Source organism: Fistularia commersonii, chromosome 12 (assembly GCF_037954325.1).
Source record: "Fistularia commersonii isolate RoL2024-O1a breed Wild chromosome 12, RoL_Fcom_v1.0, whole genome shotgun sequence".
Taxonomy (NCBI): domain Eukaryota; kingdom Metazoa; phylum Chordata; class Actinopteri; order Syngnathiformes; family Fistulariidae; genus Fistularia; species Fistularia commersonii.
In genome coordinates, this window is record NC_141295.1 from 5,812,590 (window position 1) to 5,825,123 (window position 12,534).

A 12,534-nucleotide genomic window follows, 5' to 3' on the forward strand; every position below is an offset into this window, starting at 1 on the left:
AGGAGGACGGACGGCGGAGCAACATCTCCCGTTTGATTTGTTTTTCTGGCAAGGTTACAAGGTTTCTCGCGAGGTTCAACACCTCCTGCTGGCTGATAAGGTTTTATTAAGGATGGCGTCTTAGCACTGGAATGCCGGGGTTCTGATTGAATAAAATGTCTATATGTGCAACATACAATGTCCGTGACTGATTGTCGGAGCGAGTCCCGCGAGGTGGGCCCGTCCCGGCGCCGGGATCCCCGGTGCGCCTCCAGAAGTACGAGCAGATCCAGCGGCTCGGTGCTGGGGAAGGCGGACCTGTCAGGGGTTCGCGATGACCCTCCCGATCCAGCCGGTGAGCCTGGTGATGCGAGTGTAGACGCCGTAGTAGTCGGGCCGGCCGCAACCCTTCCCCCAGCTCACCACCCCGGACAGGAACCAGCGCCCTGAAGGCTCCTGGCAAACCAGGGGGCCACCGGAGTCTCCCTGCGAGAAGGTGAAAGCACAGCTCAGCACCTCGGAGTTTCTCCTGAGGATCTGCTCGGCGTCTTGCTAACATCATATATGGTACCTATAGCATATAGCACTTGTATGCCGATGTTATAGAAGTGGGAACGTTTACCTTCATGATCGTCTTCTCCGTCCTGCTGCTCCCTTCACCTGCCTCCACCTAAACCTCTCCTCTCGCACCATCTAACGTTCTGTCCTCCTCCCCTCCATCCATTAGCCTCCTCTCTGGTCTTCCTCCAAAACCTCCTGCCTGGCAGCTCCAACCTCGGCGTCCTTCCACTCGCGGTAGATCTTCACCCTCCCTCCGCTGTCCATGTCCAAACCATCTCTGTCCGACTTTATCGCCACAACATCTAACCTGTGCCGTCCCTCTGATGGACTCGTTCCTGATCCTCTCCATCCTCCTCGCTCCCATGGAGAACCTCCGGATCTTCATCTCTGCTGCCTCCTGTCTCTCTTCTATCACCCCAGACACTTTTCTCCAACTTACTTGTTCCCCCACCCCTTCTCCACCCTCCCCATTGCTCTGGACTGCTGACCCTCTGCACTTGAACACCTCCACCTTCTCCATATCCACTCCCTGTAGCCATCACCAGCACCCGGAGGTCAGTGTGAAGCCCAAGGGTGCTTTGGTGTTGGCCAGGAGGAGCCAGGGATGGAACTGAAGTCCTGCTTACCTGGCAGGCGTCTTTTTCTCCACGACGGTAACCGGCACAAAGCATCCTGGGAGTGACCAGGTGCCCGTAAGAGCGGACGCATGCCTCCTCGCTGACAAGGCGCACGTCCACCTTCTGAAGGGCGGCGCTGGCGCCACCTGGAGAAGATCAGAGGGGAAACCTTCAGAGGACTTCGCCCGAGCCGCTTCGAGGTCATACATGTGCGGAATGACACTCCTCACCCCCCTCGCGGAGAGCGCCCCAGCCGGTGACCCAGCAGAGCAGGCCTGGTTCCAGCTGGTGCGAGGGCGGGGGCAGGCAGGCGGGGCGGGCGTGCCCGGCCAGCACCATGGCCGCCGAGCGGTCCAGCTTCAGCAGCGCCAGGTCGTAGTCGTGAGACTCGTCGTCGTAGTACGGGTGGAGGTGGATGCTTCGTACCCGCGACACTTCCTCGGAGGGGCTGCTCCGGGTGAGCAGCAGCTTCCCCAGGTACACCGTCCACAGGGAGGGGGCGTAGAGCCTGGAGGGTGGTGGGGAGATACTCCTGCTCTTTGGCTGAGGAAAAAACACCTGCTGTGTCCTATCTGCTCTTCTGTGAATGTGATGGTCAGGAGTAATGCTAATGCTAATTGCTATCTATGCCCCATGCGAGTGCAGAAGAACCTGAGGTTCCTGTTGCAGAGCTAAGCTACCTGATGCCTCAGCTGTAGAACTGAACTACCTGATGCTCCTTCTGCAGAGCTAAGCTACCTGATGCTTCAGCTGTAGAACCAAGCTATGTGATACTCCTGTTGCAGAGCTAAGCTATGTGATGCTCCTGCTGCAGAGCTAAGCTATGTGATCCTCCTGCAGCAGAGCTAGGCTGCCTGATGCTCCTCCTGCAGAGCTAAGCTACCTTATGCCTCTGCTGCAGAGCTTGGCTACCTGATCCTCCTGCTGCAGAACTAAGCTATGTGATGCTCCTGCTGCAGAGCTAAGCTACGTGATGCTCTGCTGCAAGAGCTAAGCTATGTGATGCTCCTTCTGCAGAGCTAAGCTACCTGATGCTCCTGCTGTAGAACTGAACTACCTGATGCTCCCACTGCAGAGCTAAGCTACCTGATGCTCCTCCTGCAGAACTAAGCTATGCGATGCTCCTGCTACAGAGCTAAGCTACGTGATGTACCTGCTGCAGAGCTAAGCTACCTGATGCTTTTGTTGCAGAGCTAAGCTACCTGAGGCTCCTGCTTTGGGGGACACCAGAGAGTTACACACCGACATCAGACCTTCTACCTCACAACAGGAAGTAGTGTAAGTGGGCGGGGCTTAGAAGGGGGGGGGTGTCCTTCCACAAACACACTTCAGCATCCCCGCCATCACCACGCTCACCGGTCGTCATAGAAACAGTGCGCCGCCGACGCCACCCACTGGCTGGAGATCAGCGCTCCTCCGCAGATGTGCCGGCCTCGCACCTGCAGGCTGGCCTGCCAGGGCCACTCGCCCTGGGAGGCGTTGCTGCCCCCGACGATGCGGCTGGAGAAGTGCCCGAGGCCACAGTCTAAGGACACAAACACGCCGCATGTCACTACCCAGCACGCCGCCGCATGCCACCGCTCGCCGCCGCACGGCTCCTCACCGCAATGCCTCTCGTCCGAGGCGTCTGGGCAGTCCGACATCAGGTCACACTCCGGGTTCGGCTTCTTCAGACAAGTCCCGTCGGCGCACACGTAGGTCATATCCGTGCACGGCACACCTGGACGCACACACACACACGCGATGAACCAAACATGCATGCATGTGTGTGTGTGTGTGTGTGTGTGTGTGTGATGAAAAATGGGCATAGGAGACTTTACCTTGCGTGCAGTTCGCCTCGTCCGAGGCGGCAGCGCAGTCCGGGTGTTGGTCACACACCTTGTAGTAGTCCACACACACACTGTCCTCAGGACACTGGAACTGGGCCACACACACTGACACACACACACACACACACACACACACACACACAAATGCCAGATTCACCCACACTTAAACCCATATTAAAACTGAAAAGTTTACAATCATAATAAAACATTATATCAGTGGTGGGCCTGCAAGGCCTTCTCTGCTGGCCTTAAAAATATTATAATCATAGAGTGAAACACAAGCGTCTATGAAACTGTTGCTTCAACCGATCCCATTTTGAGTAAGGCCTTCTAGAAGGCTACGCTAACGTCAGCATGTCACTTTGGATTGGATAGTCAGAGAGTGCATTAGCCAGAGCTAGCAGGCTGCATCTGTAGCGCGCTGCGTGAACACAAATATAGTTGTGTTGATGTAATAGCTAATCTGTCAACTCATGATGGCTGAAGGAGCCATTTGCAAGATGGAATTTTCAAGAAAATGTTAAAAACGGTCATTTTTATCTTCCTAAAAGAGTTACTGAGGAGTGGAGCGACAAATGGAGCACTTCTGAAGGCCTAAGTGTGAAAAGCATGGACTGCCACTGTATTATATATATATATGTGTGTATATACATATATATATAATAATATTAATATTATTTGTGGTTGCAGCAGAAGCAGTATAATTATCATTATCATCTTGTTAGTTTTTTTTAATTATGATGATTGTTATTATTATCGCTGTTGATTTAATAGCAATAATAATAATTACTATTGTCATCGTTATGATGATTACTATCATGTGTGAGGGAGGTTCATTATGGATGATCATTATCATTATTATTAGTAGTAGTTGTTGGAATTTCCCATTATTTTCTCTTGATTTTTTATCAAAAGTCATGATAGTAAGAACGCCACGTGCTCGGTGTCACCCTGGAAACAGGCTCCCCCGTCCAGGTGTTCAAGTTTGACCTCTGACCTCCCGGTTCCTCCCAGTCGTCCTACCACAGTTCCTCTCGTCCAGGCCGTTGGGACAGTCCTTGATGCCGTCGCAGGCGGGGACGCACAGGCCGTCGACGCTGCACAGGAAGCGTCCGGGACACGCTGGCGACGAAAGAGCGTCGGGGGTCAAAACCGGCGGCGTCCGATCCGTCCCGCCCCTCCCGCCCCCTCGGCCCCCCGACTCACGGTCCGATAGGTTGAAGACGGCGTAGCGCAGCTGGACGCCGGGGCCCGTGAGCGACACCTCCGACGACATGGCCACGGTGGCGGAGGCCGAGACCGAGGAGAGGCGCTCCACGTAGGACTGCAGGCCTCGGGTCCCGCACAGCCTGCGAGAGACGCTGTCACTTCCTGTCCGCCGCAGACATCCCATAATACCCCGGTACCTGCGGTTCTGGACGAGCCAGAGGCCCTGAGTGCAGGCCTGGCCGTAGGACCGGCTCAGCTCGTAGCCCTCGAACTCCAGGGAGAGACCCCATCCTGCAGCAGGCATCTGGGGGGCAGAGACTCCAGTCAACACTCCTGCTGTCACTCCTTCTGTCACTCCTTCACTCCTTTTGTCACTCCTTCATTCACTCCTTTCACTCCTTCTTTCACTCCTTCTCTCCTTCTGTCACTCCTTCTTTCAATCCTTCATTCACTCCTTCACTCCATTCACTCCACTCTTTCATTCACTCCTTCATTCACTCCTTTTTTGACTCCTTCATTCCCTCCTTCATTCACCTCTTCATTCACTCCTTAATTCACTCTTTCTTTCACTCCTTCATTCACTCCCTCCCTCCTTCATTCACTCCTTCATTCACTCTTCATTCACTCCTTCACACCTTCACTCCTTCTTTCACTCCTTCTGTCACTCCTTCTTTCACTCCTTCACTCCTTCATTCACTCCTTCATTCACTCCTTCATTCAGTATCAACAGCTTATCCTGCATGCAAGCTCATTGTGGAGCTGGAAGTGCAGGGCTCACCCTGGATCTGTAGATATATATAATGTATACATTTCTATAATATATATATATATATATATATATATATATCTGTCTATATCTACAGGACTGTCTTAGGGAAATTAGAATATTGTGATAAAGTTAAATTGGAAAAACAGAAAATTACTTTTTCGTGATATTCTAATATTTTGAGATAGGATAGTTTTAAGTTTTCTTAAGATGTAAGCCATAATCAGCAATATTAAAGTAATAAAAGGCTTGCAATATTTCAGTGGATTTGTAATGAATCCAGAATGTAGGACATTTTTGTTTTTTTAATTGCATTATAGAAGATAAAGAACATTATCACAATATTCTAATGTCTATGTATGTATATGTTTATGTCTATACATCTATCTATGTCTATATCTACATAATATACCGCACTTTTCAGACTACAAGGCGCACTTTTTGTCACGGTTTGGCCGGTCCGTCCTGCGACTTATACTCAGGTACGACTTATATATTAAAATATCGACGGTAATTTCACATGTTTGTTATTTACTCTAATTGCGATGACGAAAGCATAAAAAAAAAAAAGAAAAGCGCAGGCTAAAAGCTGGAGGAACAAGTTCAACGGGTTAATTAAGTTCAGGTCTAATCAGGAAACCGTCATTGTTGACGCATCTGCAGGAAAATCACTGTAACTTGAAGGGCTGTTCTTGGTCTCTGATTTTATCAAATAAATCCCCACAAGATGCGACTTATAGTCAAGAAAATACAGTACACGCACAATATCTATATATCTTTATCTCCGCACAGGTTCTAGACGGGCGTTTGGTTTGTCTTACGATGAAGTTCCAGGTGCAGTTGGTGTCAGGAGGGTAGTAGCTGGGGAAGAAGGGTGTCCTCAGGGAGCCCTGCACCCCTGGCTCCGCCTTCAGCTCCGTGGTGGATCCACAGCCTGCAGGGAAAGCCAGAAGACACCTCAGCTCCAGGGGCACACCCTTTCCTGGGGTACCCCGGAGTCCAGAGTACCGCACAGAAGGTCCAACTTCCAGGATCCTGGTCCCCAAACCTCCCGAGTGACCCTTGAGAAGGTCGCGCCCAGGGTCTTACCCTGGTGGCCCCAGGCCTGTGCAGATAAAGAGAAGGGGTCCTTGTAGCTGTAGAGGCCCTGCTTCCACACCACCGTCATCCACCGGCCTGAAGACACCACCCGCACCACCCGCTCGTGTCTGCTGCAGCCGTACACACTGACACACACACTTCTGCTTTGAAATCCGGTGTCCTAAGTATCGCTTGGTGCCACGGTTGAACCTACGAGGTGATGAGGCGCCGGTCGGACGGGGCGGTGGAGTCGTAGACCAGCAGCCGGTCCCGGCACTCGGGTAGCAGCCACTCCACGTGCAGCTCCAGCCGGGAGGCCGGTGGCGCCCGGAGGAGCCAGGAGCAGGAGGACCTCTGGGTGTCGGGCCCCCGCAAGGGCCTCGGGCCCCCGGACTCCACCTCCTCCAAGTGATAGCAGTCTGGAAAAGACAAGAGAAGAAGGGGGTTCGGCGCAGAACGGACAGCGACGACGAGGGTCTGACAAAGCCGCCGATTGGGAGGCGCGAGATCGGTAAGGGGTTAAGAAATGAGCAGAAGGTTCCTTCTGGAGCCTCAGACCCAAGAAGAGAAGGAGTGGAGGATCCACCTTATTACTGTCAGTACTGTGTTAGTATGTCCAAAAGATTATCTTACAGTCCATTTCCATTTTATTACTGTTCATTGGTTATAGGATTACTGTCATTACTGCGTCATTGCTGTCATTAGTACCGGCGGAAAGGGCGACTAAGGGTCGGTACCGAACGAAGCTCTCAGGAGTTGTATGACCTTGGAGTCGGTTTCTGCAAAATAAGGGGAACAGAAGTGAAGGCTCCCTCTCCTCCTGCAGGCACCTCCTGACGCTCCTTCCATCCATCACTCACCGGTGACGGCCAGGGAGGGCAGGTGGACGTCGTACCCTCCGAAGGTGACCGTCTGCTCCCCGCCGCCTCCGCCTCCTCTCAAACCTTCTTCTAGACTCCTGGTGACCTCCTGCTGGGTAACCCGGCCAACGTGACTGCCGGGGACGGACATCAGCATCCAGAGGTGGACCTCCAGGCTCCCGTCGCTGTGAGAACCAAGCAGACGTTCTGAGTCCGAGTACCAAACGGGGCTGCCATCGTGCGCTGGTCTGCAGCAGGGGTGTCAAACGTACCGGCCCGCAAGGGGGTTCGACCAGGCCTGCAGGATCATTTGAAAGTGAAAAAATGCATAAAAGACAAGGATTTCATTTTTTTTGATTAAATGCAATTCAAGAATTTTCTGCTCGGGAGCCACTGCTGAGACGGACCAATCAGCAGACGGTATCAATGCACCACCTGCTGCTTGTTATGACGCTGTTTCTACCCTGTTCTCCACCTCATCAGCCAAAATGTTGCTATCAAAACAGAGAAAAGTAGTTAAAGAGTGAAGAATTTTCAAAGAAAAATTGACTGCATCCTATTTATTTACAGAGACGCACGGGAAACCTTTGTGCTCGGCGTGTTTGTAACAAGTTTTGTTATTTAAGGAATATAATATTCGGTGCCACTACGAGACTCATCAAAAATATGACAGCTTGCAAAGAAACTGAGCAGAGAAAAGATCAACCAATCACTGGCAGGTCTGAGGAAACAGCCTCCACTTTCACCCAGAGATGAGAAATCAGTGAAGCAGCGGTAAAAGCCAGCTAGTTAATTGCTAGAAAACGTGCAATTTAAAGTTAGTCACCAGCTTCACTACAAACTAGTATGATGGAATTCTACTGTTCATGCAACTCCATACATTTTCAGTATGTATTGTGTGTGTTTGCATGTTTCATGTATAAAGTTTACACATTTACAGGTGAATATTCTCATCCTTACACATGTAATAGCACCCTTTTAGTGTGTAAGGTGAAGGCAGGGATTCAATTTAGATTTTATAAGCACATGTGGAAACGGTTTAAAAATCCCTTTCTTTATAAGTCTAATTTAATCTTAAAGTGCATGACTATATTTTTCAATACCAATTACTTAAAGTTTTGTGCCTTTGTACGATCAGTGGGATCACATGATCACATGATTGCAATGCAAACATGTGAATGATAAAAGTCAATTGGTAAATAGGTGTTTCATGAAATGTTTTGTAAAAAGATTGTTTATTAAATTCCAAGATTTTCCTCATGTTCTTGTACTTCTTTACACCAAAACAGAGGAAAGACATGATATTTTGGTTATTTATTGCTAAGTATGCTATTATTTGATGAGAAATGAGAAATGAGTTTGACACCCCTGGTCGAAACGATTGACATCACCTAAAAGCAAAGACGGTGGTTTCGTTCAGGTAGCGGGACAGACTGGAGCTCCTCAGGACCTTCTCCACCTGAGGACACACACACACACACACACACACACACACACACAGCAGCTTGGAGGGTCGCTGGCTTCCTGTCCCCCGGAAGGAGGCGCAGATGTTTCCATGCTCACCATCCCCTGGACTCCTTTGGCCTCCTTCTTGAAGGCCCGGCTGTTGTGGTGGGACAGATGCTCGGAGAAGTTCCTGTTGAGGATGGAGAGCCGGGCTGTGAACTGCTGCTGGACTCGAGGCTCCATCACCCACACCTTGTACTCTGTGGACGGAAGAATCCAGACACCCTGACATGGACCAGGAGTGCGCACTCGTACCTCCTAGGAAACATCTCTTGAGGACGTTGGAAAGTGTTTGTTTGGTCAACCAGAAGATACAAAGTGGGAAAACCCTAAACGATTATTCCCAATTTCCCCCAGAGGTGGAGGTCCATGTTCTAGTCCAGGGTTCGGCAACCTGCGGCTCCGAGCGGCTTGAGAAAATATATCATAAATATTTAATTGAAGAATATTTCATTTGTGTTCATTCCTTTTTTTAACTTTTAGTTCCAAGTTGGAAGATTATTGTGATCTTGAAATATCAAATAAAATTATTATTTTTCGCCGCTCAAAGTAATGAAGCCAGTAAAGTCCAGATTTGCAGATGCTGAGCGCAGAAGTTCAGGAGCAGAAGTCCCATAAACCAGGTGAAATAAATTTTTTTGAAGATATTTTGCAAATATTTATTTTTTACTGACACTGTGATTTCTTCCCGATCTATTTTTAAAATTCAGGTCAAGGCTCCGCTCAACGCTCTGAAAGCCCAAAGCTCAAAATGACTTCATTACATAAATAAAGTTTAATCTACTGTAATACTTTGTGAATTTCAGAAGCAACACACGACACACTTGTTTATACAAAGTGTAAAGGTAATAAAAAGCAATAAATACAGTGTTACCTTTATTTTAGACGTCAAAAAGTAATTGCGGCTCCCAGTGTTTTCTTTTCCGAGTAAACCGGGTCCAAATGGCTCTCTGGGTGTTACGGGTTGCCGACCCCTGGACTAGAAGGTTGGTGGCAGGCACAGAAAAACTGACATGGTCCCTGATACCCCTCCTGGCGAGTCCACCGTGTCCTGGTGGACCACGAGGGCTTCCACCTCCTGGTTCTTGCTGGTGACCCATATCTGCACTGATGCCCCACCAAAGCTTCCCTGGAACCTCCAGACCAGAGGGACCTTCGTGAATCAAGGAGAAGCCGCTCACCTAGAAAGTACCAGACCAGGGTGACTCCTCCGGCGACGAGGCCGATGAGAAGGACCATGAAGATGGACAGGAGGAACTTGCAGGATCGGGTCCTCCTGAAAGGGGTCCTGGTCTCTTCCTGCAGGGACCAGCGGTATCAACCTTCACTTCGTCTCTCGGTTCATCCCCCACCGAACCCCCGCGCCTCCACGAGGACCTTCAGGAGCTATTGGATCTGCAGCCACTAGGCGGAGCGTTCCATTTGATGAATAAAACGGTAGAATTGCGACGAACAAGATCTTTTTATTACCAATCATATCAAAACTGGTCGGAACGTCCCGAGAAGTGATTCTACATCGTTTTTATATCCACCGCCGACTCCCAGGATCTCTAGATAAGCCCCGAGCTCCGGCTGCAGCGCCGCCGCGACCCATTCCTGCTCGGCGACTGACCTCTTGGTCCGGAGAAGCTCCCGTGACCCCCTGGTCACGGGACACTGAGCTCTTGGATCCGCGGCCGAGCGCCATGGCATCAGTCCATGTCCAGGTTCCTTCAGGTCAGGGGGACGTCTCGCATCTTCGGCCTCGTCCGGGTCCGATCCGCCCGGGAGCTCCTCGCTGTTTGCCAGTCCAAAGGTGGAAGCCCGGCAATCAATAGTTCGCCGAGCTGCTGCCGAGCTGCTCCTCCCCCTTCGCAGCCCGAAGCTCGGCGAGGAGGAGGGGGGACGGCCCGGGTAGGTAGGTGGTGACATCACTGCCGGTTGCCTAGCGACCGTGACCCTCCCGCTCCACTCCCCATTTGCGTGGGTCCAGCGGGAGCCAGGTTTTATGCATCCCTCTGGTAACAACCCGCGGGGATGAGCGGCAGAGGAGCGAACCGGAGAAGAGCGAGCATACATGTCTGAAAGGAACCTCTTAGCTCCAGTCCACCTGCTGCGTTTGTCAACTGAAAGGCAGCTGTGCAAACTGACCTTCGAACCGATGGTGAAATGAAACCGAGTCAGGCAGAGTGGCGGAGCAGGACCTCCGCCTCACAGCTTCCTGTACCAATGGGGTTCCTCACACGGTCCGAAAACATACAGGAGGTTCTTCATGACGTGTTCAGATGTGTGAGTGAGGAGGGTCATACGGTGCAGCCAAAACTCCACGTTATTTGGAAGAAGAAGCGGCAAGAAGCGCTGATCTGTGAAGGTCTGCACCGAAACAACCGCAGCTACGAAGATTGTGAACATGACGTGTCAGAACCATTGAGTCCCGTCGCTGCCTCGGGAAAGGATCGCTAAGGTACGCTGGCCAGATGACGGCGACATTCCAAATAAAAGAATAAAAACACTTTCATTTATTCAGATGCGTGAAGCTCCCCTCCATGAGTACCGCCGGTGACCTTTTCTTAGCTTCTGAAAGCCTCCGACACCCAGCAGGATCTCCAAGAGGTTCCACGAGGGCCTATCCTCGGGCCACTGCTGTTCCTATTGTACATTAATTGTTTGGGTCTTCCTGAGGTTCATGAAGGTTCGTCAGTGACTGGACTGGATATAGTGAGCTTCTTGAAGACATCGTGATCCTCGTCCCGGGGGATTCTTCAGTCCCCGAGAGAAGAGGACTGGAACTTTACAAGACCGCTGAAGGAGATCTTCACATGTTAGAGGAAAACGCCTTCCAGAAGCCAAGCGAGTCCGGTGAGATGAGATGAGAACAACTTTATTATCCCGAAGGAAATTGTTGTGCCAGACTTTCAAGTAAAAACATAACAGTAATAGACAATAGTGGAAAGGAAGAAGAATAAGAAATATAATGAACTATAAATTGTCTTAGCTGTTAGCAGTAACTACAAAGATTGAGAAGACAATATTCGGGTTACAGTGCAGCGTCCATTGTATCTCGCAGTTTATATTACATATATTGACATTTGTTCTGTGTATCATGGGCTAGCGTGATTGGTTCAGAGGTTAAAATGACGGCTAGAGAAGCACCTGCGCCACGACGCATTTACCATCAGATGTTCTGCTCCTGGTACACGGGCATGTATCCGTCACCAGAGGGCTCCACAGACCTGGACGTGGATGCTAAGCTCATCAGTACGTGACTCGGCAAAGGGAGAGGAGTCGGACCGGAGCTCGACTCAGAGAAGCTCAAAGGCGGTGGAGCGCGAGAGAGCGGGGAACCCTGGGGGTCCTTCAAGGGGAACAAGAACCTTGTGGACTCACCTAGCTTATGGTCCACCTCCGGCTTCTCATCCTGACTGAGCTGCTCCTCACCCCCGCTGCCCATGCCCGAATCTATGCTCGGCAGCTCAGGACTGTCGATAGCCTGTCGGATACCTTCGCTGCCGCAGATGACCTTCTGGAGCTCTGGCTCTTCTTCCCTGGCTCCTCGCTGCTTATCACTTATGTCACGGATGCGGTTTGTCCCGCGGCCGGCCTCGTCCCCGAAGCCCAGACCGGAATCTAAACTCGAGAGCTTCGCCCCTTCAACCTCGACTCTCTCATAATCGGAAATTACTGGCAAGGGTTCGCAGTTGTTGCTGGCCTCAAAGAACATTTGGAGGATCTCAGATTCTTCCTTCGCCCCGTTGCGCTCCGCCCTCTCCTCCTGACCTTCGGACCCAACAGGCCCGTAAGGCGTGTCCGCGGCGCAGGGCTCCAGGTTCCCTGCAGTGAAGGAGGTGGAGATCGGAGGAGGAAGACATAGGTGGGAGTAACTCGGGTTGCAGAAGCTGGAGCTGGTGGACTCGTGGACGCCTCCCGTCTTTTCCGGCAGCGGTGCTTCCTGCCTGCTCGCGCCAGCTGGCTCCAAGTGACCGGTCCCTTCAACGGAGACGATGTCCACCGGGTTCGGGAAGGACAGAAGGGCCTCTTGGGTGAAGTGAGGCGTCAGCCAGTTCTGCGGGAGGGGATGGAGAAGAAGTTTTCACGGGAGAAGAAGTGAGCTCTCCGACAGAGGGCGGCGCAGGGAGGGTTTGCCTTGG

General features: G+C 51.3%; 2 protein-coding genes across 15 annotated transcripts in view; both read right to left on the reverse strand.

Moving 5' to 3' along the window:
• Positions 1–86: 86 nt before the first annotated feature.
• On the reverse strand, positions 87–10,212 carry tmprss6 (transmembrane serine protease 6). Of its 5 annotated transcripts, none has more exons than XR_015106927.1 (18): positions 10,020–10,212; positions 9,589–9,706; positions 8,465–8,607; positions 8,293–8,360; positions 6,902–7,086; positions 6,779–6,820; positions 6,256–6,460; positions 6,051–6,187; positions 5,783–5,895; positions 4,393–4,499; positions 4,193–4,335; positions 4,010–4,108; positions 2,978–3,091; positions 2,761–2,877; positions 2,553–2,682; positions 1,388–1,700; positions 1,167–1,303; positions 87–465 (listed from the first exon to the last, which is right to left on the reverse strand). XR_015106927.1 is itself a non-coding variant. In XM_086156626.1 (18 exons), exons 1-18 carry the CDS (start codon positions 10,092–10,094, stop codon positions 301–303), a joined length of 2,415 nt encoding a protein of 804 aa, XP_086012752.1. In that variant the 5' UTR covers positions 10,095–10,212; the 3' UTR covers positions 87–300. The 5 variants fall into 5 exon arrangements, 3 of the variants coding, with proteins under 3 accessions (XP_086012752.1, XP_086012753.1, XP_086012754.1); XR_015106926.1 differs by having other exon boundaries at positions 2,514–2,682; XM_086156626.1 differs by having other exon boundaries at positions 1,388–1,665; positions 2,514–2,682.
• Positions 10,213–11,244: 1,032 nt separating this feature from the next.
• Positions 11,245–12,534, reverse strand: part of LOC147228530 (cytokine receptor common subunit beta-like) — a 176,375-nt gene continuing 175,085 nt past the window's right edge. For all 10 annotated transcript variants that reach the window (XM_086156634.1, XM_086156638.1, XM_086156636.1 and 7 more), the window contains one exon: positions 11,245–12,449. In XM_086156634.1, the coding sequence (XP_086012760.1) occupies positions 11,562–12,449 (888 nt within the window). In that variant the 3' untranslated portion in view covers positions 11,245–11,561. The remainder of the gene's footprint in view (positions 12,450–12,534) is intronic.